Below are 22,778 nucleotides of genomic sequence, written 5' to 3' on the forward strand. Positions count from 1 at the left end.
CAGGATGTTTCTCTACCTAAGGAGTGGATCAGGAGTAGGAATGGTTATGCTCCCTACCCACAGAAAAGTGCCCTATTGAGAGGCTGTCTTTGAGGAAAATGTCAGAGTCCTTGGGAATTTAGAGAAACGCTTATTCACATAAGTAGAACATGGATTCCATCAGCTTGACTGGTTGGTTGGGGCTTTGTCCTGAGAGGAGGATGCCAGCAGACACAGGATGACTGACCCATAGTGGGACCTTCCTAGCAATGACCCATAATAATTACAATTCTGACTGATCATTGATTTCGAGAAGACAAGAAGGAAACTGCTTTTGTAATCATCCCTATTTTTTTTTCTTCTGGGACACAATCTCTTAGATTTATCAAGACCCAGAGACACTCTGAGAGATAGTGAGGGACAGGGAGGCCAGGCGTACTTCAAGGCAGTCCATGGGGTCTCAAAGAGGGGGCGTGACTTCATGACTGAACAACAACGACACGTGAGTGTGATCTGATAGCTGATAGAACGGTGAAATCATGCAAAAAGATTGCGAATTCAGTAGGAAGAGCTGGTCTCCTAATTTATAGAAGGAAGGATGTATTGGAAAGGGAAATAAGCTAACAATGAGAATTTGGAGGGAGAGGGAAGAGTAGGGATGAGGTTAGGAATAACTGAGGAGGGACTTAAGTGATCACATAGATTGGAGCCAAAGGTACTGTTTCCTTGTTTTGACCCCAGATTGCGTGTGAATGGGGGTTCAGTTAGAGCATAAAGATTAATGACCAAAGGTCAAAATTTTGATAGTTAGCAAACTAAGATTTCTAAGAGGAGAGAAGGCAGTTGCATGCAGAACACACATAGCTACATTGAAATGAAATAGGAACCCTTGCATATCTATTAATAGCTTGCAATAGAGGGCAAAAAGGTGATATGGATACAATTATTGTTGAGGAGGCTTGAGATTAACAGAAAGACTCTGTTTTGGTCCCGGTTTTTCCTGAGAAGCAGAGAGCATAGTATCCTCCTGAGATACATGGAAATTTTGTGGGGATAAAGTTTATAGGAGATCAGTGAAAATTTAGAACCTATGCTAAAAAGAATGTGTGGGAAGAAGGAACTGTTTGGAAAAGCCAGAACATTTGCTCAAGAAGTTTTGAAGACGTAATTTCAAGAAGTTGAAATTTTTGTTGTCACTCCTAGTTAATAATGGGCTCCCCAGGTGGCTGGGTGGTAGAGAATCTGCCTGCCAACGCAGGAGCTGCAGGAGACTCAGGTTAGATCCCTGGGTAGGGAAGATCCCCTGGAGGAAGAAATGGCCATCCACTTGAGTATTTTTGCCCAGAAAATCCCACTGACAGAGGAGCCTGGAGGGCTACAGTCAGCCCATGGGGTCACATATAGTCAGACATGACTGACCGACTGAGCAGCAATACCTAGTTAATAATTTTCTTCAAGATTGCCTTATATCTCAGGTGGAGGGAAAGACATGATTGTGTATGAACTTGTGGTTTAGATACTTCAGTTACTGTAGTGCATTTAGTTCAGTTCAGTTCAGTCGCTCAGTCGTGTCCAACTCTTTGCGATCCCATGAACCGCAGCACGCCAGACCTCCCTGTCCATCACCAATTCCCGGAGTTTACTCAAACCCATGTCCATCGAGTCGGTGATGCCATCCAACCATCTCATCCTCTGTCGTCCCCTTCTCCTTCTGCCCCCAATCCCTCCCAGCATCAGGGTCTTTTCCAATGAGTCAAATCTTCTCATGAGATGGCCAAAGTATTGGAGTTTCAGCTTCAACATCAGTCCTTCCAAAGAACACCCAGGACTGATCTCCTTTAGGATGGACTGGTTGGATCTCCTTGTAGTCCAAAGGACTCTCAAGAGTCTTCTCCAAGACCACAGTTCAAAAGCATCAATTCTTCGGTGCTCAGCTTTCTTTATAGTCCAACTCTCACATCCACACATGACCACTGAAGCAAAAATGCTCTATTTGGACTTGTTTTTGTAAAGATTGTCATTTATTCATTCTGTGTTTTGAGAACGAAGATAACTGCAAAAGTGATGGAAACCTTTTCTCTCCTTGATATTTATAAGTCTTTTAAAAGATGAAATGAGTCAAGGTAACTAGTCAGGAAGGATCGTTTTGCTGTGGCAACAAATGAATCCTGAATTCTCAGTGGCTTATCACTTCAACTCTCATGTTGTGTTCAGGTCAAATTCACTGAGAGATAGTTGCTCCTCTAGGACAGTCCTCTTCCAGATAGCTACGGGTCGACACAGCTTGCTTCACTGGGTGGCCCTGCCATCTCAGTGTGTGTCTTCCAGGCTTGCTGTAGCAGGGAAAAAGAAATGGAAATAGTCCTGGTGAGGAACATACTGACTTCTCAATGTTTAAGCCTAACTGTGACACATATTACTTCCTGTTTAAAAACAAAGGGGGTGGAAAATATGGTAGTAACATATGGATTCTTAGCGATCAGCAAGGTAACACTTGAAAAGAAAACAATCTCCCATTTCAGGGGTTTCCCAGATGGTGCCGTGGTAAAGAGTCCACCTGCCAACGCAGGAGACAGAGAAATGTGGGTTCAATCACTAGGTCAGGAATATCCCCTGGGGAAGGGAATGGCAACCTACTCCAGTATTCTAGACTGGAAAATCTCGTGGACAGAGGAGTCTGACAGACTGCAGTCCATGGAGTCACAGAGTCAGACATGACTGAGTGTCTCCCATTTAGAATAAATTACTTACTAAACCATTGAAGATTAATGTATATGCAATGAACACCTTAGTTATGCCTGTGGAGTCATTTGGGTTAATTCAAGTCCTTCTGAAGGGAGACGTAACTTTGATGGATTTGCAAAACTTGAGTCCTGGCCCCAATTTGGATATCTTTCTTTTATGGGGTTATTTCCTTTAAACTTACACTGTGTCTATATCTCAAATTATTTTCCATCTCATTGGTTTATAATTGGTCTAAAATTTTCCATTCAAATTTGAATGTGCATGCTTTCTGACTTGATTACTTACCTATCACCAACTTAATTTTTGTTTGTATAGGATACTTTTCTATCCATTAGCTAAAGCACAAATCAGTTCACCCAAAATTATTTGGATATCTTTTACAAAAACAGTGCTCCACAAAACTCTGGCTGGGAAATTGTGTGCAAGATAGCTGTACAGCTGTGCCTGGAAGAATTTTATATCCCTTCTTGGCTTTAGACATAGATAATAATTCATTTTGATAAGAGCCCAGATTACACTGTAAAGGGTGCCCCTGGAATTGTGCAGCACTTGGTACTAATTTTGGAATGAGTCCTGTCTTTATGTCACTCTCATTTCTCAAAACTCATTCATTTCTCATTGGTCATCATCTCTCACAATAACAACTCTACCTTGACTACAGTACTAAAACTATTCATTTGAAAAAAAATATGTGGTTGTTAGGACTTATTGTTTATTTAAATATTGTGGTTGTTAAAACTCATTTTAATTATTTGGCCTATTGGTTATGTACTGTATATCTGAAGCTTTACAGAGAATCATTCTACTGAAAACAGTAACTCAAAGTTTTTCCAGCCTCTGTGATTCTTTAAGGTGATTAACAATGCCCCTTTGAGGGCTTCCCTGGTGGTCCAGTGAAGAATCCACCTGTCATTGCAGGGGATACGGTTCAGTCTCTGATCTGGGAAGATCCCACATGCTGAGAAGCAACTAAACTTGTGAGCCACAACTGCAGAAGCCCACCACCATGACTGCTGAAGCCCTGACACCTAGAGCCCGTGCTCTGAAATTAGAGAAGCAGCTGCGGTGAGAAGCCCGAGCACCTCAGCTAGAGAGATGCCCTCGCTCACTGCTACCAGAGAAAGCCAGCGTGCTGCAATGAAGACTCAGTGTAGCAAAAAAAAAAAAAAAAAAAAAAAAAAAAAACCCTGAAAAAATAAAATTAAAAAGTAATTTTTAAAAAACAACATCCCTTGATTAGTGGTAATTTATAGAAGCAAAGAAGTTTCTAATTGAAGAGCTTTAGTCATCATTTAATCAAATCTTGATATTTTATGAAAGATGAACCATTAAAGATTCAGAAAGCAAGGGGGTGAATAATATACTTAAAGTCACATATTTTAACTTCAAAATCATTTTCCTTTCTATTAGTCACTCTTGTCCTTAAGATATGAATAGATTTTATCTTCTCTACTCACAAAAATTATTACCCAAGGCTACTCTTTGGCTCCAGAGCATCTTCATGGCATTTTCACCTCTGAGTTTCTGAGGGTGTAGATTAAAGGTTTAACATGGGTGTTACCATGGTATAAAGCACAGCCAGCGCTTTATCAATAGGGAAGGTGATCGTGGGCCGAAGGTACATAAACAAACAGGCTACAAAGAACAGGACCCCTACGGCAACATGGGAAGCGCAAGTGGAGGGAGCTTTCTGCTGTTCTGCAGTGCTGCGTGCTCTTAGGAGCAAAGGATGAGAACATAGGAGGTGATAAGAAAAGAAAAGATGAGCATGCACATCAGCACCCTGTTGGCAGCAGCAAAAAGACCAAAGGCGTGAGTGGCCATGCAGGAGAGTTCAGCAGAGGGAAAAGGTCGCAGATGAAATGGTCAGTGACGCTGGGGCCACAGAAGGATAACCAGACTCTGAAAATAATCTGAAGCAGAGCGTGAAGAAATCCTCCGGCCCAGGCCATGGTCAGGAGGCCATGCACTTGCCTGTTCACTGAGATGGTGTGCTGCACTGGCTTGCAGATGGCCACGTGGCGGTCACAGGCCCTCACCACGAGCAAGAGGATCTCAACTCCTCCAAAGAAGTGCTCTGCAAAGAGCCGAGTCATACACCCGCTGAAGGAGATGGCTTTCTTTTGAGCAAGTAAGTCAAGTATCATTTTGGGGGCCATGGTAGAAGAGCAGCAGCAGTCTACGAAGGACAAGAAAGACAGGAAAAAATACATGGGGGAACCTGAGGCTCTGCTAGTGGCGACTGTCACAGTGAGAAAGCAGAGGAGGGTAAACAGAGCAAACAGGGGCTTCTGTACCTCTGGGCTCCGTGTCAGGCCAAGCAGGAGGAATTCTGTCACATTGTTCATTTGCCCCCGGAATCCAGTCTGGCGTTCAGATAACTGATTTCCCTGAGAATAGCACAGGGATCGCAATTGTGAGGATCAATTTAGACCAATCGCAGTAAGTTTTCTCAGAATTATTTTCTGTAAGAAAAACATTAGGCAGATAAACCCAAGACTAAAGTTGGGCCATATTATTATTGGCCACAAAATGAACACGTAACTGCCTTCTCTCTCTCTCACACGCCCCCACACACTCACACACACATGCACATACACATTCATGTACACAAATGCAGTTTTATCACTGTTGACATTCCAGTCATCTTCCTACAAGTGTACATTGATGGGTATTCCCCCAAGAATGCTCATGTATTTTCTCCTGTAGGAAAAGAGGAATAAGAAGAGGACCCTTACGAAGGAGCAGAGGCTTGAGTTCCTGAGAATTTTCCCCCTGTGTCCCTTCTCTAGTCACTTGTGCTGATGGGGTGCTGCAGAATTTATTATTCTTACTTTTAACTTGTTTCAGGGTGAATATACAACATCAGGTAAACTCAACTCAAAATTAGGGATGATGTAATTACACCTCAGAAAAAACTGAACGGAATGAATGCTTAAGGCCCCAGTAAGGTATAGCTTCTTTACTTAAGGTATACTTCTTAACAAAGTATCACTGAGGGCGTCCCTGGTGGCTCAGGTGGTAAAGAATTCACCTGCAATGCAGGAGACCCTGGCTCAATCCCTTGCTAGGGAAGATCCCCTGGAGAAAGAAATGGCAACACACTCCAGTATTCCTGCCTGGAGAATCCCATGGATAGAGGAACCTGGGTGGGCTACAGTCCATGGGGGTCACAAAGAGTCGGACATGACTGAGCAACTTCACTTTTTGCACTTTCACTTTTGAGGTATAACTGGCAGTTATATTTGTGAATTTATATTACATTCAAATAAAACTTTCTAAGAATACCACCACACAAGAAGAAAAAAAATATTTTGAAGAGGATAAAATAGCATGATGTAATGCAATATCTTCAAAATCACTGCAGATGGTGATTGCAGCCATGAAATTAAAAGACGCTTACTCCTTGGAAGGAAAGTTATGACCAACCTACATAGCATATTAAAAAGCAGAGACATTACTTTTCCAACAAAGATCCATTTAGTTAAGGCTATGGTTTTTCCAGTGGTCATGTGTGGATGTGAGAGTTGGACTGTGAAGAAAACTGAGTGCCAAAGAATTGATGCTTTTGAACTCTGGTGTTGGAGAAGACTTTTGAGAGTCCCTTGGACTGCAAGGAGGTCCAACCAGTCCATCCTAAAGGAGATCAGTCCTGGGTGTTCATTGGAAGGACTGATGCTGAAGCTGAAACTCCAGTACTTTGGCCACCTGATGCGCAGAGTTGATTCATTTGAAAAGACCCTGATGCTGGAAGGGATTGGGGGCAGGAGGAGAAGGGGATGACAGAGGATGAGATGGCTGGATGGCATCACCGACTCGATCGGCATGGGTTTGGGTAAACTCCGGGAATTGGTGATGGACAGGGAGGCCTGGCGTGCTGCGATTCATGGGGTCGCAAAGAGTCGGACACGACTGAGCGACTGAACTGAACTGAACTGAATTGAACTTTACCTGAAACTGCTTTTTATTACTGAAGGACGTACATTATTGAAATCTAAAATACCCTGAATTATGTCAGATGATCATTCTAGTATGTCGGGAAATGAACAGAAAAGTTAGTTTATCAAGTAGGAAATCAAATTTAAGAATGTGTGGAGGCATGAGTCAAGTGCTCGGGCCTGTTGGGCTGGGAAGATCCAGGGGAATCGGGTGGAGAGGGAGGTGGGATGGGAGACCGGGATGGGGAATTCGTGTAACTCTATGGCTGATTCACATCAATGTATGACAAAACCCACTGAAAAAAAAAATAAATTAAAAAAAAAAAAAAAAAAGAATGTGTGAATGCGGCAATCATTGCATGTCTGAACAATGGCTGCTTTGCCTTCAAGCCCTATATTAGATCCTCCTGAAGAATATGTAAGCCTCATGGCTGAAGGAGTCCCTCGCTATGATCAGTTATTGGAGGATGCCTAAAATCAGTATTATTTACAAATGGTGGCTCAAGAGTGAAAAGTCATCTCTCAATCTGGAAAGCAGCAGCATAGAAACCAATTCACTGAAGAGAAAAATGTAAATCTACTCAATGAATATAATTAAGAGTGGTGCTCCTTGTGTTTCAGGAAGGGGGACCCCTTCCAGGTCCTGAAATTGGACTCTTGTCTAACACTCGGAAATGAATTGTCCAAGGAGACACATGTGCTGATAAAGCAAGAGATTGTATTGGGAAAGGGCACTCGGGTGGACAGCAGGAGGGTGAGGGAACCCAGGAGAACTGCTCTGCGCGTGGCTCGCAGTCTTGGGTTTTATGGTGATGGGATTAGTTTCCGGGCGGTCTTTGGCCAATCATTCTAACTCAGAGTCTTTCCTGGTGGTGCAGGCATCGCTCAGCCAAGATGGATGCTAGCGAGAGGGATTCTGGGAAGTGGACCAACACGTGGTGTCTCCTTTCGAGCTTTCCTGAACTCTTCCGGTTGGTGGTGGCTTATTTGTTCCGTATCCCTTGTCAGGATCTCCTGTCATAAAACAACTCACGCAGATGGTCACTACGGTGCCTGGCCAGGGTGGGCGGTTTCAGTCAGTGTGCTTCCCCTGACACTTGTGGAATGAGAAGTGGTAGTGACATCAGATGGACTGTACTGATTCTTACTAAGTATCCAATGGATTCGTAATAGAGTCTGCAAAATGGGCCTTAGATAACTGGAAGATAGGGGGAACCCTGCATTATATCAAATGGGGGGATCTGAGTGAAAATTAATTCAAATAATAGAAACATAATTGTTGCTAAAAAGGGAGCCAATAAATAAATCATAATGTACCTGTTTTTTAGGTTAATACAGGTATAACTGGTAGGATTAATTTGATTTCAATGAAATCTGTGACAATACTGATATTGATGGTCAAACATGTTAGGAAATTGAATTTAAAATCTCTCCATGAGATTCATCCGATGAAAACTCATTTGTTAGAGGAGGAACTAGAGTTAGTTAACAATCAATGAATTGTTATATAATCAATATATTGATACCTTTAATAAAGTTTAAATTATAGTGGTGGCAGGAGATAAAACAGTTATGAAACTCGTGCATCCTTATGAACAAGGGTGTGGCGAAATATTTGGTTAACTGAAATGCTTCTTTTAAAAACACCTGCACCTCATTTGATGATACCATGTATTAGCAGTTTGGCAGGCATCCATCTGTTTTTTTCTGTTCTATAAATGATATATGCAGGAGATGAATAATTATGAGTGATTTTAATTTAATGACTTGACCAGGAGTCAGAGGATAGAATCTGTGGATTTCTGGGGCATGGTTTTCTGAAAAGTCTCAGAAATTTAATATAGCATTGGATATATTGAATACTATATTTAATATAGTATTGGAGGTCTTATCCAATATAATGTGCTAAGTTGCTTCAGTCGTGTCCTACTCCTTGCAACCCTATGGACTGTGGGTCACCAGGCTCCTCTTTCCATGGGATTCTCCAGGCAGGAATACTGAAGTGACTTGCCATGCCCTCCTCCAGGAGATTTTCTTGACCCAGGGATCAAACCTGCGTCTCTTAGATCTCCTGCATTGGAAGATGGGTTCTTTACCACTAGCACCATCTGGGAAGCCCATCCAATATAATACAACAGGAAAATAAAATGAAAGGCATAAAGATGGGAAAATAGAATATAAGACCATCATTATTCACAGATATCATAATTTTACATATAGACTCAAGGGCTCAGCTGAGCAGAAGAGAGAATTGAGTTGTCAGATGATAGAGGAGTGAATAAATTAATAATCCACAAATGAAGCAGCAGCCTTATCATTTGCTGACATAGTATAAGTGACAGGTTGAAACTTAAGTTAGTTAGTATCAACTTCCCCCTGTTCCTTTATCCCTCAAGAAACACTGTGCAGTGCATGGTTGCTGCTGAATGATAAGACTCCGGGATTCTTGGTCTCCGGAGGAGATGAATTCAATCCGGGGCCAGAGACGAGGCTGGATCGCTCAGAGCTTTTGTGTAATAAAGTTTTATTAAAGCATAAAGGAGATAGAGGAAGCTTCTGACACAGGCATCAGAAGGGGGCAGAAAGAGTGCCCCCCTGCTAGTCTTCGGCTGGATGTTACTTGGTCACTAGCAGTCTGTTAATGAAAAGAAAGGATGTCTTAAAACTCAGAATGGCACCAGGTAATTCATCCCAGGCCATAAAACGATTAACTTGAATCTTGTAGAAGGGCAGATTACCACACAAATAGTTTTGCTTACATAGATTAGGGGAACAATATCTGAGTATAACATACCGGTTTGTCAAGTGGGTTGAGCCATTTGGCGGAACCAACATGAAGACAGTCTGGGATACATTAGCAGAGCTTAAGACAAATATTTCCATAAGAAAAAATGTATTGGTTAACTCAAGGTTTGAGAATAGTTAGCTTCAGGTGAAACCAGGTGTCATGGCAACACAGTATTTTAAGAGGAACCTCCTTCTAAATTTGTATAGAGAAGGAAAAAAATATCGGTAGTTTGTTTCCTCCTGCCGCTTAAGAGAGATAAAAATGTCTGACACTTGCAGCCTATTTCCTCCGTTTGGAGACCCCTGCCTTCCTGCTTGTTACTCTCTCAGTAGTCAAGAGTTAGGTGGATTAGCACAGATATGGGAGTCATCTCATTGTTGAGGGAGCCCTGAATTACCAGTAATTTTATAAAATAGAAATGGTTTAGCACTCCAGTTAATAGGCAGAGATTGGCAGAATGGACAAAATCATGACTCATATATATTCTATCTACAAGGTTCATTATTCCAAGACACAGATAAGTAGAAAGTGAAAATGTCAAGAAATATATATTATGGAAATAGTAGCATAAAGAGAGGTGAAAGAACAGACAATGCAAATATAGGACAAAATAAACTTTAGGCCATAAATTGTTGCTATAGACCAAGAAAGACATTTTATAATGGTTAAATAGTCAGTGACTCAAGATATAATAATCATGAACCTATATGTATCTCAACCTCCTCTGGTGACCTCAGTCAGTGAGTAAATTTTCTTAGGGATATTCCACCTGGATGAAACCCGACGGTTCCATCATTTAGAGTCCTTCGTGCCTCAGCTCTTGATACCCAAGGGCTTGCATGAAGAGTACTTTATCACATAGTTTTCCAGACCAAGAAAGCAGGCTGTCAAAGTGCAGGGGAAGAACCAATCAGGTGAAAATGTGTTGTTCATGGATGAATTCCCCCAGATACCTGCTTCTGGGCAAAACCTTAAAAAAAAAAAAAACAGAGATAATTAATTCCTGGGAGGATAAGGCCTTAGATAGAAAGGTTGGTTCTTTGATGTTCTCAGTGTCCTCTCTAAACACTAAGATTCATGGAGAAGATGTTTCCTCATCTTAAGAGAAGACTAAGAAGGGCGCATTGGTAACAGAAGTATTTGCGTCTCTTCTTCTATGTCCATCGACTAGGTTCTGAAGGTCAGAAGGTTCCTCTTAGTACCTAAGACTTTGGGGTTCAAATTCAACATAGCATTTTCTTTTCTTTTGACTCGATTTTCCAAGGCATTGGAGCATGCTGAATCCATTTAAATAAATTTGTGTCATCTTGACAGAAATGCTTCCTGTAGAATTGTCCAGGCAGTGGGGACTTGAGAAACACACATGATTTGATATTACAAGTAATGGTTATTTCGTATTTCTAAATACCTTGGGCATTCTTCTTAACCACAGGGAAGCCACAGTAAGTGAACTAGAATTGCTGTTTTTTTATAGAGTTTTTAATACTCCTGTTTTTTTCCAAGGGATTTTTACAGTGAAAATCATTAAAGATTTATTCTCTGATATTTTATGGGGGGTTACTTTTAGATACCCTGGGATCTTTAGCAGAAATATTTGTTCTTCCTGTATATGGATTTATCTATGATTTATCCAGAATAGGGTTACAATCTGTGGATTCTGAAGACAGTTTTTAAGTCTGCATGGGACTGAGGGGAAGGTCAGCATTTACATCATGTTTTTTGAAGGAATTTGTCAGCTCATATTGAATTCCAAATTGAGAATGTATAAATTTATAGCATTTACAAGGGAAAACGTACCCTTTGCTGTGGTTGGGAATACACATTAAACCCCAAGTTCTGAGGCACTTTTTATTCTGATTATTTTCAAACTTTCTTGGATCTTCTAACTAGCAAGATCTTATTTCTGCTGAAGTGGATGTGGTCCCTGCAATATAACTGAGATTTTGCATCCCTGACCTAAGACTTAGACCTTTCTCTTAGAGAGTCAAGGCACATATTGCTGAAGATAAGAGATGAAAGTTAATTTTCTTGGTCAGCTTAAGGTGATTTTTCTTTCCCCTTTGTATACACTAGACTTAAGTCATCTTATGGGAGGTAAGGTGTGGCGGGGTAATAAAATCACTGTGTTGGGCATTAAAAGACTTGGATTCTTACTGACCACTAATCAGCCGTGTTCCCTCTCTGGGCCTCAGCTTCCTTATTTGAAAAGAGCATACGAGTTGATAAAATGCAAGGACCTGGAAGAATTTTCTTTTAAACTTTTTATTTGTATTGGAGTATAGCCAATTAACAATTCTGTGATAGCTTCAGGTGACTCAGCCGTACATATACACGTGTCCATTCTCCCCCAACTCCCCTCCCCTCCCGGGTGCCACATAACACTGAGCAGAGTTCCATGTGCTATACACTTCCAAGCATTGATCCATTTTAAATCCAGCAGTGTGTACACGTCCACCCCAAACGCTCTAACTATCCTTTGGTGCTGGAAGAATTTTAGGGCACAAAATTTCTGAACTTGTTAAATAGATCCTGAACTCATTAACATCTGACTATACATCACACAGCTTGCCAAAATAACTGCCATAGATTACACATGGTCATAGGTGGTGGCTTTGTCCGAACTCTGACATTGCTGATTCCAAGAAGTAAACTAGACCTATACTGGAGACCTAAATTCCAAAGAGCTAGAGGCAGACATCCTGATTTTTTAATACAGACTGCTCTATTTTATTTTTCTATCATGACTCGGGCAAGTTGTTTACCTTCTAACCACATTTCCTTATCTTTAAAGTAGGTAATAGTTTACCAACCTCACAGGATTGTTGTGAAGGTGTTGTAAATGGAATAGTGAATGTAAAACTTAGTATAGTGTGAACACAGCAAAAACCCAACAACATTTAATGATTATTATAAGAATCATACGGTGAAAATTAATTTCTGCATTCTATTAAGAATGAGAAAACAGCAGATTTATAGTAAAAGTTTGTATTTCATAATGTGTGGGCATATGGAATTTAAACAAGTAATAAAGGTTTCTCCTCTTGGAAGGAAGTTTGTCTAAGTTCTTGCCTATCAATTGCAGTATGAATGCCCTTATGAGAGAAAAGAATTATTCTGTGAGATGAACACTTTATTTCTCATTTCTCCAAAAATATGTATTATAGAGGATTTGAATGTTAATAGGCATAGCTAAGGTACAGAACTACAGGTACACAGCGAAGGTACAAAGGAAGAAAATGATCATGTGTTTGAGTCTGTCTGTTAACAGAGGATATTGAAGACATTGATAAGAGAACTATTTTTAACTTATGTCCTGATTACTTGACGGTTTGCAAGAAGCTGAAACAATAAGTGAAATAATAAAAATGAATGAATCACATTTGAGATTTTCTATGTGATTTTGATCATGAAATCCAATCTTTGCTACAGGCCTTCAGGAAATTATAAAAATGTATTATTAGGTTCTTGGTTCTCCCAAGGGCCGTCTTCTCCAGGGAAGAAATGGCAATTAGAAGCAACTTGTTCCTCAGGTGTTCTTTTTCATGGAAGGATTCTCTGATGCCCTGACCTATCCAGAAGGGAGACCACTATCCTGGGGCTTGGAACTCTAAAGCTAGCTTCTCAATGAAGAGTTGATGGGATCATTTGTAAGAGGTTTCCTTTCCACATACCTCAATATTCAACTTGACCATGTGTAACTGGGAGAACTCATTTTACTCTTCACTGCTTTTTTTGCTTTAAGAATATATAAAGAGAATAATGGAGTCTGAGATACAGGAAAAAGTGAACATTAATAATGTCATTATTGATGTCCTATAAAACTTAGTTTTATATACTACCTTAAAGTTTAATTGAATAATATGTGTATTCCTCATCAAGTAAGTTGAAATAGACTTTGTAGTAAACTGATCGGTTTGGTTATTCAGAGGACTTATTGGCTACAAGTATAAATGGTATAAGTTAAATGCAGAGGACAATAATCTTTGCATGGTAGAGTAAAGATGGGATTTAGGGTAGTTATGAGACCCATGGGGCAGTCAGGGCAGCCTCACGCCTCACAGTAATTTTCTCAAAGCAGTGAGCACCCAATCCTGCCCCTACTCTATGTCTAGCTGGTGAACTGATAACAATTTTGAGTATATTAGAGCAGTTACTTTAATTATATTCAGATATTTCTTGGGGTCCCATGATGTGTCAAAATACAATTCCCTATGTCTGTTTTCTCATGCATATTCCAGTCAATTTAAAACCACATAGTTTCAGCTTTAGAACTCTAAGACAAAACATGAAGGTTATATTTAATTTCTAATCATAGAATTAGTTATGTAAGCTGTAGAAATTTGGAAAATATTGAAAAACATGGGAAATAAAATATAAACCATAATCTCACATTCAGGAGCAAATGTCCTCAATGTATTAAATTGTTTTTCTTACCAATCTTCTATGCATATGTTTAAACATAGATTAGAAAAGTTTATAACATTTTCTAAGTGAAATTGTTGAATTTGAACTTTATTTTTAAAAGGTGCATATAAAATCTGTAATCTTTAAATGCTAATTCAATAAATATATTCACCAAATTTCCCCCTATTTTTACATAATTTGTAAAAATAGACTATTTTGTGATTTTTCAATTCATGTTATTTTGTGCATAAACTTTTAGATTATCCTCCAAAATTGTTTCTACTAATGTCCAAATTATTCCAATAAATTGATGTTCCATTAAAGTATTTCAGACACTATGGCCAAGGAAATTGAATTTCTTTCTTTTGGTTACTCTATGTCTTATAGAAATAATTTGAGATTAGAATAAAAAAAGACTAGGTCAACTAAGATAACTTTTAAGACACTATTCCTATAGCATTTTGGGAAAAGCAAGACTCATCTGTGACATCATCAGAGTACTGTTAAAAGGCAGAGTTTCGGTATATTTCACTTTTCTCATGGTTCTTTTTTCTTTTCTTTTTAAGGCAAAGCATTCTTTCCCGAAATTTTTATTACCCGCACCACATAGATGGAGCATGAAAGGAATGTGACTGTGTTCATTCTAGTAGGTCTTACACAGGACCCCCAAATGCAAAAGGTAGTGTTTGTGGTGTTCTTGGTCTTGTACATGGTAACCCTCTCAGGCAACCTGCTCGTTGTGGTCACCATCACCACCAGCCAGGCTCTGAACTCCCCCATGTACTTCTTCCTGACCCACCTTTCCTTGATAGACACAATTTACTCTTCTTCTTCGGCTCCTAAGTTGATTGTGGACTCCCTTCATGAGCTCAAGACAATCTCCTTTCATGGCTGTATGGCTCAGGTCTATGCAGAATACGTTTTTGGTGCTGCTGAGATCATCCTGCTGACGGAGATGGCCTATGACCGCTACGTGGCCATCTGCAGGCCTCTGCGCTACACGGCCATCGTGAGCCGCAGGCTGTGCCTGCTCCTGCTGGGGTGGCCTGGACCGGAGGGTTTCTCCACGCAAGCGTTCAGATCCTCTTTACAGCCCGGCTGCCCTTCTGTGGCCCCAATGTCATAGACCACTTCATGTGTGACCTGTACCCTTTGTTGCAGCTTGTCTGCATGGACACCCACATCCTTGGCCTCTTTGTTGTTGCCAACAGTGGGTTCATCTGCCTGTTAAGCCTCCTTCTCCTGTTGGTCTCCTATGTGGTCATCTTGCGCTCCCTGAGGGCTCACAGTTTGGAGGGGAGACGCAGAGCCCTTTCTACATGTGGCTCTCACATCACGGTGGTTGTGTTATTCTTCGTGCCCTGCGTGTTTGTGTATCTTCGCCCAGTCGCCACTCTGCCCATTGATAAAGCTGTTGCTGTCTTTTACACTATGGTGGCCCCTATGTTAAATCCTTTAATCTATACCCTCAGAAATGCTGAGGTTAAACGTGCTATGAAGAAACTCTGGAAGAAAAAAGTGACTTCAGGTAATAGTTAAACAGAATCATTAAACGTTATGGATAGAAGTAATAGAGGTACTCTAGTCCAAGCCTCTTGATGATATATTGAATCTAACAAGGGAATGAATAACACTTGCTGATTGCCACTTAAGCACAAGAACTAAAGCTTGGGTTGGAATCCAGACTTACTGTGTCCCATCTCACTCTCCTTATCACAACTTAATGTGCCTTAATCAATAAATACTTATCTATTAACAGGAAATCTGGAAATACATTCAGAAGCTAATAAGTAAAAGTCAAGAGTTTGAATTGGTCTTATTATGTAGCATGGAGATGTGTTGGTTACTACTGATTATTAAAACATGCCTAATGATACTCCTTTACTTTGGACTCTGGCCTCAATATAGAATTTTTTTGTGTGAATTTTCTTGTTCATTAAATCTTGACTGTACAGTAAAAGAAATACTATTTATGATATGCTTATAAGACTAGCATTGTATTACGTATTTTCCATATTGTATTAGGTGGGATCCAGTCAGAGAACAGAACAGAGTAATGTGAACTGAAAAAGTTCACATGCAATCAATAATTATGTCAGGGCTCTAACTATGAAAAGGGTAATGAGCTCTCCAAAAAAAGCCCTTTGACTGAGAAATGAGCATCCAAAGAAGGAATTAATTTAGAATGTGGACTTCCTTCCCAGGCCAGGATTTCAGTCTTTTGGAGGAAGTGTAGATTTTGCCCATGGATGAAGTGATGGCATGTTTGACCAAACTTCAAGTTAGTGGTAGAACTGAGATACATTCTGATACATACTTTTTATCCACATACTTTTTACTCATTAAACGCAACTCTAGTGTGTCTTTCCAGGCAGTTTGGACAGAAATGAGGTAATGAAACTGGTGATATTTATTAAAAAAAACTTCACATGGTTTCCCACTGAACCTGATCCGATGGACCCAGATATGATCATTCGTTCATCAGCTGTGGCAGTGATCTCTACTCACATTGCACTTCATTGCTTATGCCACTTTTACTTTTTTCTCTTCAAGTTCTGGTTCTTATATCACAAGACAGTTTTAATTCTCATTAAAACAGATAAAATACTGTTCTTTTATCAGTTCTAATTCTCTCTTCCTTTGCATCCATGTACCCATGTTGCTCACACCAACTTGCTGCCACCACAAACTCATTCCCATATGTTTTTGTGCTTTTCTGTTGCTAATCACTGCTGTCAGCAGTTGCGGTTATGCCAAACTACACTCACATTTATAATTTTTATGAACAGTTTTGATTTGTGAAAATAATAATTGAAAACATTGGTGTCTTTATGTTAAGGTACAAACAACATATTATAATAATTACATCATATAATTTGGCCTTTAATTTTTAAAATAAAAGCTTTTTCATATGTGAGGAAACCTATATAACACTTTATCGTATTAATATTTAAAAATTAAACTGGGCACACACATTTCTACAGATCCTCATAGTTCTTTTTTAAAATTAGTTTTAATCAGAGTATAGTTGCTCTACAACGTTGCATTAGTTTCTTGATGTACAGCAAGGTGAATCAGTCATGCACATACGCATGTCCCCTCTTGTTAGGATTTCCTGTCCATTTAGGTCACCACTGAACAGAGTTCTCTGTGCTATACTGCGGGTTCTTATTGTTTATTTGTTTCATGCGTAGTAGAGTGTGTATGTCAGTCCCAATCTCCCAGCTCTTTCCACTCCCCCTTCCCCACTTGGTAACTGTGTTTGTTCTCTATTATGTGTGACTATTTTTGCTTTGCAAATAAGTTCATCTGTATCATTTTTTAGATTCCACATGTAAGTGATAATATTCAATGTTTGTTTTTCTCTTTCTGACTTACTTCACTCTGTATGATAGTCTCTAGGTCCGTCCACACATCCGTGAATGGCACGGTTTCATTTCTTAGGGCTGATTATATTCCATTGTGTATATGTACCGCATATTCTTTATCCATCATCTGTTGATGGGCATTTAGGTTGCTTCTATGCCCTGGCTATTGTAAACAGTGCTGTAATGAACATTGGGGTATGTTCGTCCCTTCAAATTGTGGATTTCTCTGGATATATTCCTAGGAGTTGAATCACTGAATCATATGGTAGTTCTATTTTTAGTTTTTTAAGGAACCTCCATACTGTTTTTCATAGTGGCTGTACAAATTTCTATTCCCTACACATTTCATGGTATCTTGTCCTTCCACTATTTTATAATTTATAACACCTTGTTGTAATTTTTTACTTCCTCTTGGGAGTTTTTCAATGGATCTTAAGCTTTTTGAAGGCAGAATCCAGGTTTCTGTCTGTCTAGCTCTCTTTTTTTAACCACTGCACCCCCAGCAACTATCAACATGACTAATACATTCTGTGTGCTCCAAATATTTGTTAGCTAATGAATTAAGACAAAAAAGTATAAAAGGAGTGCGTTTATCTTAAAATTGCTTTGTATGTAGACAGAACCATGTATTTTTAAAAACAGCTTTTAATAATGAAATGTTACTGAAAAGTAAATAGGTTAATTGAAGAATATCGCTTAAAGAGCTCATATTAATAAGATAAAAAAATTCTTGCTGAGAGCAGGGAGGATATTAAGGTAAAACATTCGCTCATATGCCGAGAGGTGTAGTTTAAATTTCTTTCTCATCCTCAGTTTAAACAGCAATAAAAGCAAATTGTAGTTCCCTCTGAGGTCAAGCCAGACTTTTCCTTGAAGTTTAATCACCTTAAAGGAGAAAGGAATTCCCTAGCCTCTAGTACTACTTCTTTCATTTTAGTGAAGTTAATTGTTCTCCTTTATATGTTCACCCACACATTCAATATTTACCATGCATATGATATTGTGCCATCTTGTAGAAACTATTGCTATATAGCAGGCATGCACTTTACAGGACTTTACAGAGGGTGACTGTCTATGGGAAAAACAGAAATGCTTTTCTGACATCAGAATGTCCTTTTATCTGAGTCTTTACTCTTTCTGATGTGTGACCGGCAGAGCCTGGGTTATATGAGCAATGCCAAAGGGTGCCGAAGGCTGCAAGGGAATTTGGAAATGGTGTAACATTCATTATCCCCCCCTCGGAGGGAGACAGGGCCAGTGCGTTTATAGCATCAAATAGTTACATACTATAATATTGCAGGTACCATGTGACTATCAATGGTGATATATAAAAACAAGCACAGTTATTAATGAAAAATTATTAGATTTTTAGTGATAATGATCCAATATATACACTGTTAATCACAGGTTCTGGCTCAGTAAATGGTTAGTAGTACAATTATCTGTAAACATTCTGACATCACTGCCTGGAACTTCATTGAAGTTCAGTGCCTGACCTGGGAAATTAGTCAATCTTGGTTACTGGCCTTCCAATACATTTGCTTTGATGCTTTTCTCTTTAGGACACTTTTTGATCCTTTCCTTTTTCTGCTTCCCAGGTGGTGCCAGTGATAAAGAATCTGCCTGCCAAAACAAAAAAAAAAAAAAAAAAAAAAAAAAAAAGAATCTGCCTGCCAATGCAGGAGAATCAAGAGACACAGTTTCAATCCCCTGGTCGGGAAGATTCCCCTGGAGTAGGAATGGCAACCCACTCCACTATTCTTGCTTGGGAATCACAGGGACAGAGAGGGACCTACAGTCCATGGGGTCACAAAGAATTGGACAGGATTGAGCATGGGTGTATGCACACATATCTTTCTGCATATCTTCTTGGTTTATTATAGAGATTATTTGTTACTGTTCAGTCACCTATTTGTGTCTGACTCTTTGCGATGCCATGGACTGCAGCATGCCAGGCCTCCCTGTCCCTCAACATCTCCTGGAGTTTGCCCAAGTTTATGTTTATTGCATCAATGATGCCATCCAGCCACCACATCCTCTGATGCCCTCTTCTCCTTCTGCCCTCAATCTTTCCCATCATCAGGAACTTTTCCAATGAGTTGTCTGGAGTTTCAGCTTCAGCATCAGTCCTTCCAGTGAATATTCAGAGTTGATCTCCCTTAAGATTGACTGGTTTGATCTCCTTGCTGTCCAAGGGAGTTTTAGGAACCTGGAGTCTTCTCCAGAACCACGGTTTGTGCCATCTTTATGGTCCAGATCTCACAATCGTACGTGACCACTGGGAAGACCATAGCCTTGACTATCTGGACTTTTCTTGGCAGAGTAATGTCTCTGCTTTTTAATATGCTGTCTGGGTTGGTCATAGCTTTTCTTCCAAGAAGCAAGTATCTTTTAATTTCATGGCTGGAGTCACCAACTGCAGTGATTTTGGAGCCCAAGAAAATAAAGTCTGTCACTGTGTCCACTGTTTCCCCGTCTATTTGCCATGAAGTGATGGGACCAGATGCCATGATCTTCGTTTTCTGAATGTTGAGTTTTAAGCCAACTTTTCCACTCTCCTCTTTCACTTTCATCAAGAGGACCTTCACTTTCTGCCTTAAGGGTGGTGTCCTCTGCATATCTGAGGTTATTGATATTTCTCCTGGCAATCTTGAGTTTAGCTTACGCTTCCTCCAGACCAGCATTTTGCATGAGGTACTCTGCATATAAGTTAAATAAGCAGGGTGACAATATACAGCCTTGACCTACTCCTTTCCCAATTTGGAACCAGTCTATTGTTCCATGTCCAGTTCTAACTGTTGCTTCTCAACCTGCATACCTATTTCTCAGAAATCAGGTAAGGTGGTCTGTCTGGTATTCACATCTTGATGATTATTACATGTCACGCAAATACTTTGTGGAATATAACTACATATATAATAAATAAAATTCCTGTCTAATGATATTTTTTGAATCATCACTTTTTATGATTATTTTTCAACCTAAGATGGTGTCATGAGCAGTACTAGATATTCTGAAACCTTACAAGAAAATTGGAAAAGATTGTGCAATCTTCATTCAATGGTTACAGAAGTTCAATGACGCATTGCTTTTATAGCTATGTAATAACTATATACTATAATGTGACAGTCAACATACAACTGTCAACAATAATATATAGAGTTACTAGTGAAAGTTAATGGAATTTTTATTTATAGTAATGAAACAGTATATTCAATCTGTCAAGCATGAAAAATAAGTGAAAGTCCTAGCTGTTCATTTGTGCCCAACTCTTTGCGACCCCATGGACTGCAGCTCACCAGACTCCTTTGTCCATGGGATTTTCCAAGCAAGGAGACTGGAGTGGGTAGCCATTTCCTTCTCCAGGGGATCTTCCAGGCCTAGGTGTTGAACTCACGTCTTCTGTACTGCAGGCAGATTCTTTACTGACTGAGCTACCAGGAAGCCCAACTCCTGGCTTAATAAACGGTGAAGTGAAAGTGAAAGTCATTCAGTGGTGTCCCACTCTTTGAGACCTCATGGACTATATAGTCCGTGGAATTCTCCAGGCCAGAATACTGGAGTGGATAGCCATTTCCTTCTCCAGGGGATCTTCCCAACCCAGGGATTGATCTCCCACATTGCAGGTGGATTCTTTACCAACTGAGCAACTATTAATTATATTACTTTTCCACCATAATTGCAGGAGAGTGTACCAGAGCATTTAAGATTATGGTCTGGAGAATCAATCATATTCTGATTACTGACTCTTTCAATATGTCTGTTTTAATATCCTCCCCATTCTGAATATTTCCTCACTTACAAAATTGGGATGATAGCAGTGCCTGCTTCTTAGGATTCCTGTAAAGATTACTGCTCAAAACCAAACTACTTAGCATTTTCAAAATCTTATCAGAAGGAAAGTCTACAAATTCACATTCATGGTTGCTGTTGTAAAATTTAACATCAATTTGGTAGAATCTTCTATGTATGAAAGAAATAGTACTGGGTTATGTTTTTCTCCTTTTGTGTAGCTATTTCTGTTCCATTCAATGAGAAATGCTATAATTTTCTGTATTTAATTTCTTTATCCCTTGAGTAGTTCTTACTGAGCTCATCCAAAATGTCATTTTGACATTTGCCTGGTGGGCTACATACAGTCCATGGCATTGCAGAGTCAGACACAACTGAGTGACTAACACTAATCAATGTTGAGTTCTAGGTACATTTATCTGTCTGCTGAAATAACTTTCCTACTGCACAATTGCCTAATGGCATTTTTTCATCTGGGCATTTCTCAAGGTATAGATTAAGGGATTTAACATGGGAGTTATCATAGTGTAGAATACAGCAACTGCTTTATCAATAGGTAAAGTAGCTGCGGGTCTCATGTACACAAATGTGCAGGGCACAAAAAATAAGACAACCACTGTGATGTGGGAAACACAGGTGGAGAAGGCTTTGCGTCTTGCCTCCAAACTGTAGGTCTTTAGGGAGTAAAGGATGGCCACATAGGAGACCAGCAGGAGAAGGAAGTTTAACAGACAGATTAAACCACTGTTGGCAGCAACAAAGAGCCCTAGAGTGTGGGTATCAGTGCAGACAAGACTGAGCAAAGGGTTCAGGTCACACATAAAGTGATCTATGACATTAGGGCCACAGAAGGGTAGGTGGAAAATAAAGAGGACCTGAATGAATACATGAAGAAAGCCTCCCACCCAAGCCGCTCCCACTAGCAGCCCACACACCCGCCAGTTCATGATGGTTGTATAGTGCAAGGGCTTGCAGATGGCCACATAGCGGTCATAAGCCATCACGGTGAGCAGGATTATCTCAGCAGCTCCGAAGAGATGTTCCCCAAAGATTTGGGTCATGCAACCATTAAATAGGATAGTCTTCTTTTCATAGAGTGAATCGGCAATCAGTTTGGGGGTACTTACAGAGGAATAGCAGACATCAACAAAGGAGAGATGGGCCAGGAAAAAGTACATGGGAGACCTCAGTGATGAACTGGCATTGATGATGACCATGATGAGCACATTCCCTACCACAGTGGTGAGGTAGATGACCAGAAACACAACAAATACAATTTTCTGCATCTTTGGATTCTCTGTGAGCCCTAGTAGAACAAACTCTGTCACGTTCCTGTTCTCCATGTGTATCATATAATGTTTCATTTCATTACCTGAAAGAAACCTGTAATTTTCAATCATGCAACTTTGAATATATTATACTCCATTCCAATAAGTGATAAGTGCCCAGGATATAATGAGTGTGGATTCTTTTGAGTTTATTTGACAAATAAAACATTCTAAGTTTTTAAGATTACTCCTGTTGCCGCCTAGAGAAATTTCTGTTAAGAGTATAGACACAAGGAACTTTAGTAACCACATATGCAGGAGACCTTTATCTTCTGAGATCTCAAGTTACAACTAAACTGAAGTAGTAGATTTCCCAAATAATGGTATATATGTTTGAAAGGAGTTATAAAATGGACATAAAACCCATGAATATAAAGTTTAGGAAGTTTCTTTTTACTCCCTAAGAAATGGGGAATTTTGGAAGGTTGTTAATATG

The 22,778-nt window shown here is 39.8% G+C and overlaps 1 protein-coding gene and 2 pseudogenes across 1 annotated transcript; 1 reads left to right on the top strand and 2 right to left on the bottom strand.

Annotated features, from left to right (window-relative positions):
- Nucleotides 1-4,261: 4,261 nt before the first annotated feature.
- On the bottom strand, nucleotides 4,262-5,072 carry LOC136175329 (olfactory receptor 4C5-like; annotated as a pseudogene).
- A 9,392-nt stretch (nucleotides 5,073-14,464) lies between these two features.
- Nucleotides 14,465-15,393, top strand: LOC136175330 (olfactory receptor 4C12-like; annotated as a pseudogene).
- A 6,076-nt stretch (nucleotides 15,394-21,469) lies between these two features.
- LOC136176051 (olfactory receptor 4C46-like) lies at nucleotides 21,470-22,357 on the bottom strand. The gene has a single exon (XM_065946244.1). The coding sequence runs from the start codon at nucleotides 22,355-22,357 to the stop codon at nucleotides 21,470-21,472; it is 888 nt and encodes a 295-aa protein (XP_065802316.1).
- Nucleotides 22,358-22,778: the final 421 nt, after the last annotated feature.

Source organism: Muntiacus reevesi, chromosome 9 (assembly GCF_963930625.1).
Source record: "Muntiacus reevesi chromosome 9, mMunRee1.1, whole genome shotgun sequence".
NCBI lineage: Eukaryota > Metazoa > Chordata > Mammalia > Artiodactyla > Cervidae > Muntiacus > Muntiacus reevesi.

Excerpts from the sequence above, each read along its gene's own strand:
- LOC136176051 (XM_065946244.1), bottom strand. The coding sequence starts at position 22,357 with ATGGAGAACAGGAACGTGACAGAGTTTGTTCTACTAGGGCTCACAGAG.